Source organism: Octopus bimaculoides, chromosome 25, assembly GCF_001194135.2.
Source record: "Octopus bimaculoides isolate UCB-OBI-ISO-001 chromosome 25, ASM119413v2, whole genome shotgun sequence".
NCBI classification, from domain to species: Eukaryota; Metazoa; Mollusca; class Cephalopoda; order Octopoda; family Octopodidae; genus Octopus; species Octopus bimaculoides.
In genome coordinates, this window is record NC_069005.1 from 762,708 (window position 1) to 768,908 (window position 6,201).

At 36.7% G+C, this 6,201-nt stretch overlaps 1 protein-coding gene across 1 annotated transcript in view; it reads right to left on the minus strand.

Moving 5' to 3' along the window:
* LOC106871378 (acyl-CoA synthetase short-chain family member 3, mitochondrial) overlaps positions 1-6,201 on the minus strand; it is a 19,641-nt gene that overhangs the window by 3,466 nt on the left and 9,974 nt on the right. Inside the window, exons 5-14 of the mRNA XM_014917800.2 lie at positions 6,072-6,201; positions 5,056-5,136; positions 4,506-4,601; positions 4,283-4,393; positions 3,825-3,868; positions 2,932-3,035; positions 2,088-2,183; positions 1,515-1,581; positions 681-762; positions 169-291 (exon numbers count right to left, since the gene is read on the minus strand). Coding sequence (XP_014773286.1) covers positions 169-291; positions 681-762; positions 1,515-1,581; positions 2,088-2,183; positions 2,932-3,035; positions 3,825-3,868; positions 4,283-4,393; positions 4,506-4,601; positions 5,056-5,136; positions 6,072-6,201 — 934 coding nt within the window. The remainder of the gene's footprint in view (positions 1-168; positions 292-680; positions 763-1,514; positions 1,582-2,087; positions 2,184-2,931; positions 3,036-3,824; positions 3,869-4,282; positions 4,394-4,505; positions 4,602-5,055; positions 5,137-6,071) is intronic.

Below are 6,201 nucleotides of genomic sequence, written 5' to 3' on the forward strand. Positions count from 1 at the left end.
CTACCTCCCAATAAAACTTTACTTTCTTCTCACCCCAACCCCTTACCTACCTACAAATCAAACTTTCAATCCAAGTACTTCTTCTTAACCTTCATTGACAGTGAAGAGGTTGTTACCAGGAATGATCAAGTAAAAAAAAACAAAGCTTAAAACCGATGGCGTTCTTACCTCTTCCAAAGCACCTGTTGAGAGTCGATGCCCTGCCACATTGATGACATCATCAGTTCTTGTCAAGACAGAGACGTATCCATCCCCGTCATGCACCCCAGAATCCATTGTGTCATAGTAACCCTGCAATGACAAATATACTGCACCATGTCATTATGCATATGTGTGCGTGTGTGTATGTACATGTATGTAATGCATATATGTGTGTGGATATGACTTTAAACTGCATCTAGTTGTGGGTCCCTGGTTCAGAAGTTCCCAGATTTTGAAGAGTGTGGAACTGTCTCTTAACCATTATTGTTCCCAGGCTCCTTTCAGCTTCTGTCCATCAAATCCCCTTGTAAGGGTTTGGCTAGCCTGATGCCATAGTAGAACCCAAGACCACATGGTTGAGAAGTGAACTTCTTAACCATCCAGCCATGGCACTATCTGTCTCTGGAAGACAATCCAAAATACCAAAACCAGAACAAAATGATTTCAGATCAAGAATTCATGGAAAAAAAGAAACTCACCGGATACTTTGTGAAATAGATCTTCTTATATCCTTCATTGTTTTCCCAAAGAGAAATAAATGCCCCAGGGGGAAGAGGAAGCCTGAAGAATGAAATTGAAGCAATTTATGTCATTGCTGGTTGTATATTTGTGAGTGTATCTGAGTGCAATATGGTTACAGCTTCAAAAGCTGTATCCCATGCCTAATGATAGTAACATGCTTTTGTTCATGTAAGTTCTTTTATCAGAAATAAAATAAAAATAAGCACTCATACATTCAAATAAATACATATCAAAACAACAACAACAAAAAATAAATGGAAAAATTTGGTATATTTTTAATTCTGTTTTAGATGTGTTTCATTACAGGACAGGAGCTACAAAGGTATAGAGGTAGGAAAATCTCTGATCCATAATTCTTCAGATAAAGACTCAAAAATAATAATATTTTTCTTCGTGTATGTCTTTGTGACTTCTCTTCTGTAATGAAACATGTCTGACATGGAATTAAAAACATACCAAATTCTTCCAGTCCGCTATCTTGATATGTAATTCACTAGAAATTTCAATTGCTACAGATATCTTATCCAAGAGAAAACATCCGTCTACAAACATTTGATTACATGCAGAAGTGCTTAAAAAGGACACAGTTTGGGTTATAATCCCTTTTATGCAAACAAATACATATACTAAACTGCACACAGAGTTAAAGCAGGTTTCTGCAACGCACACACACACACACACACACACTGACTATCATTATTATATTATATTGTGTTATATTATATCATATTATATATTATTATATTATAGTTAATATTATTAGCTGTTTCACATCTAAGGTTAACACTTACTTGATAACAATTTGGCCCAGATCACCGATTTTAGTTTCTTGTAAAGATTTTGGGGCCATTATTTTGACTGAAAAATGACAAAAGTTTAACAAAAATTGAGCAATTAATTATAATAAGTAAAATAAAACATTATATTCTGATGACCTTAAAACAGGATCTGTAGAATGCTTCCAGAAGAAAAAACCTAGAATTGAGAGGCCCCAGAGTGAACTTGGTGAAAACTAAAGTTTTATTAATCAAAAAGAAGATGGTGCTGCCATCTGGAAATAGCTGGAGCTTCATATAGCATACATGGTGATAAAAACTGGTGTACAAGAAGTGTACTGAGATTACAGGTATACTGAAGGTAAATAAAAAGCTTGAATGAGGCAGATACACAGAGTAAACTAAATTCTTTTCAATGTATCAATTGCTCCAGAATGACAGTTGACAGTTTCTGTTAATAATTACAGAGAACCAGAAAATTTCTGCTATTGTTATTTATGTCATGAACTTTTGAAATAATTTTTACAAAATTCGAAGAATTGAATGAAATTATCTAATGAGTAATTAAAATATGATTAAGAAATTCACCATTCCAACCAGGAACAGGTTTTCCAGATACCCCAATGGATGGCTCCATATTCATTCCAAGACCATAACAAGAAGCTAATGCTGGCCAAGATGTTTCTGAAAAGAAAAAGAAATATCATTATTGAGAAATTTAGTGGCACCCCAGCAGTGGCACAACCACCACCACTATCATCATCATCATCGCCCTAATGTATATTTTTCTATACTTAGAAGAGTCAGACATGACTACGTTGGGGCAGAGATTTTTATGTTGCCAGATGCCTTTCCTGCTGCCAACCCTCGTTTGTTTCCAGGAAATGCAATAATCTCTGAATCTGTTGAACAATAAACAACTCAGACATAGTTACGTAGAGAAGTAGAGACAAATTGTTTGAAAGCACCTTTTTGCTTACAGAGACCAAGCAACATATCAAGACAGGTCGGGAGTTGGAATGTGCTTCCGTGGTGAAGTGCAAACAAGCAACACTGACTGTGAGAACAGTGGCATTTTTGCTTACGACTAGCAAAGACATGCAGAGGGGAAATATGAAATCATTCACACACATACACACCCTCACTCACTCACTCACCCGCTCACTCACCACATCACATCACATCACACACACACGCATGTGGCTGCGTGCATAAGTTTACTTCCCAACCTCATGGTTCCAGGTTCCATTCCATTGTGCAACACCTTGAGCAAGTGTCTTCTGCTGTAGCCTTGAGATGACCAAAGTCTTGTGAGGGAATTTAAATAGATTTTAGTTTATATTTTTTAAAATTTAATTATTATTCAAGCAACATGGTCTCAATCCAATGAGTGAAACCAGTACAAGATAAAGAGATAGGAGTAGAACCGCACCTGTTTGCCACCAATTGTCCAAAACTGGTTTCTGTACAATACTCTTGGTCCATTGCATTGTTGTTTTATCACAATGCTCCCCAGCCACATACATAGCCTTCAGCCTGTAAGAAGCAAACTATGAAAAGTTATATAAACGAAATAACTTGCATAGAAACACTTAAATTTCAAATGGACATTTGCTTGCTTAAATATTTGAAGAATTTCTACGAAGACTGGATGTAGTTCCATGATACAGATAATCAAAATGTTTTGGATACCTGTGTTTGTTCAGGTATTAAGATTGAAAAAACTGACTTTGTTTGTAAAACATTTTGAACCTGCATTTGCAACCCTTAAGTAAATTCTGTAGCCACACTTATGAGGACAAGTGTTCACTTTTAAGGAAGATATTGCAACAGAGATGTTCAATACAAGAGATTAAATTCATTGCCCATTTACAGTCAAATAGATTTAGTTGTCTTACAACTTTGAATTTATTCTTTTTCTCTTTTCTTTTTTAAAGTTTAGCACCCAGAATGGCAGTCTTTGATATTAATTCCAGCAGTGTTCACAACAGTATTTAAATTTAGATTTTATACCATCCATTGTCAACAAAATAATGGCTATGTGCTTGTTATGTGGGAAAAATTTCAGGACCGATGCCATGAAGCCTGGCAAGATCAAAGACATCTCAAAAGGTTTGACACACAAGAAAATAAATAAAATCCAGACCCATCTCAATCTCAAGAGCATCTGGCCTTAGAAAATTTGCCTCAACAAATTCCATGCATCCTATGTGAGCATGGAAAAGTGGTTGTAAAACAATGATGATGAAGGGTAAAGGATACTGTACGGAAAAACACAAGTATTTCATAAATATGTCAAAGAAACATATTTTTTAGGCAACTTACTTGGAAAATGGGAAATATTTCTCAGCGTGTTTTCCTTTGTTGTCCTACAGGAAGAAAATGAGAATAGATTAGCAAGATTACATTCAGAACAGTTAAAAAGAATATTGCCCCCTCTCCACTTATATTTTACATTGATCACTCTTTTGTGCTACCAAGTTATCTTTTCCTCTCTCACCTGAATTTCTTGTTTATTTGCTCCTATCACTCTACATCTTTCACTCTCTTTAGACACATCTGTCTCTCTCCTCACACACACTTTCAACATACCCATCCACACATCATCTCCCTTGATAACAGTATAATTATTACTATTCTTGTGCTCCCCTTTCTGTACTGCCATTTAATGATGATGATGGTGAAGATGACTTCTCATTATGATAGAATGCATGTGATGCAGAGAGATTCTGCCCAACTTGTTTCGTCATTAAAAGGTGGGTAAGTAAATATATTTTCCTTACCTCTTTTATAATTGCACGCAAAGCTGTTGGTGCAACAAACATGCCAGCCACTTCATGGTCTTTCAGTACTCGGAAATAGGCACTGGCATCAGGAGTGCCAACTGGTTTGCCCTGGAATACACAGTTTTTTTTTTTAGTTGTTGTTTCTTTCTTTAAAATATTGAAATTCAACTTTTGAGCCAAATATGAAAAGATAAATGAATTATTTCCAAATAGAACCTACCTCGAATAAAATAGATGTGTTTGCATTAAGTAAAGGACCATAAGCTATGAAAGAGTGACCAACCACCCAACCAAGATCAGAGGCTGCCCACCAGACCTGTCAAGAGAAATATGGAAGAAAACATTTGAAGCAAACAAGAAATGGTTCATCTCATAAAAATGGGATGACAAATCTTTGTTAATCCTAATATGCACCATTATTAAATATTAATATAATTAATTGCTGTAGATAAGGCACTGAGCTGGCAGAATTGTTAGCATGCTGGGCAAAATGCTGCTAAGCATTTTGTCCACATTTATGTTGCTGAGGTTGATTCTGTCTTTCATCCTTTGGGGGTCAATAAAATAAGTCCCAGTTAAAAATCAACAGAAAATTTGCCAGTTTCAAAAGAATTTGGTTAGCTGCACTGCTTTAGCATTGAACTTAACCCCTTTTCTAAAGACACAGGCATAGCTGTGTGGTCGAGAAGTTCATTTCCCAAACAATAGGGATCAAGGGTCAGCAAATGTTGAGATTTTTAGTTTAAAAAAAAAAAATCAATCGTACTTACCTCCCCTGGTTTGATACCATAAACATTTTGAATGGCCCACTTCAGTGCTACAGCATGGCCGGCATTTGGACGTACAATGGCCTGAAAATATATTGAGAAAGTAAAATGTAATTTAGAATTCCAAAGCGAACAAATACACTCTTTTTTGAAGAATATTTAGGGATAATTCAAAATTTCCCTCATCATCATTTTAGGTAATATCCACTTTTCTATGATGACTGCAGGGGCAGATTTTCTATGGCTAGATGCTCCTCCTGTCACCAACACTCATCTGTTTACAAGCAAGGTAATATTTCCCCATTACTCAGATACGTTTTACATGGAAGACTGGAGACGAATGGTACTGCTTGTATAACAGTGACACTCGTTTACAATTATGCAATGTCATAACAAAGAGTCACAAACACACACACACACTCACATGCATGCAAACGTACATACAGACACAGATACATATGTACATATATAGATATATATATATACATACACATACATAGATATATACATACATATAGACATAGATATATATTTACATATATGTCTAACAAATCCACTCACAGACTTTTGGTCTGCCTGGGGTTATAGAAGAAGACACTCGTCCAAAGTGCCATGCAGTGCAACTGAACCTGAATCCATGGGAGGCATCTCCTCTGTAGGACGATTTCACTGAGGACTGGCGAACCAGGAGGCTGCACCAGGCTCCAATCCGATCTGGCAGAGTTTCTACAGCTGGATGCCCTTCCTAATGCGAACCACTCCGAGAATGTAGTGGGTGCTTTTATGTGCCACCGGCACGAGGGCCAGTCAGACTGTACTGGCAACGGCCACGCTCAAATGGTGTTTTTTACGTGCCACCTGCACAGGAGCCAGTCCAGGGGCACTGGCAGCTTAGTGCTGTCAGGTGTTTTTAGTAAAACTGTTTATGTTTCAGTCTGTTGTACTTTGTATTTATTTGATAGTTTTGTGTTCATTGGTTTTTGCAAATATGAAATGTTTCCAAATAAAATAATCTCTACCTTAGGTAATCCAGTGGTTCCAGATGTATGTAGAATGTACAGGGGATCCATTGCTGGCACTGGTACACAATCTGTTGGTGAGGCAGAAGAAAGTTCTTCCATGTAACATACATCAAGGCCTTTCTTAAAC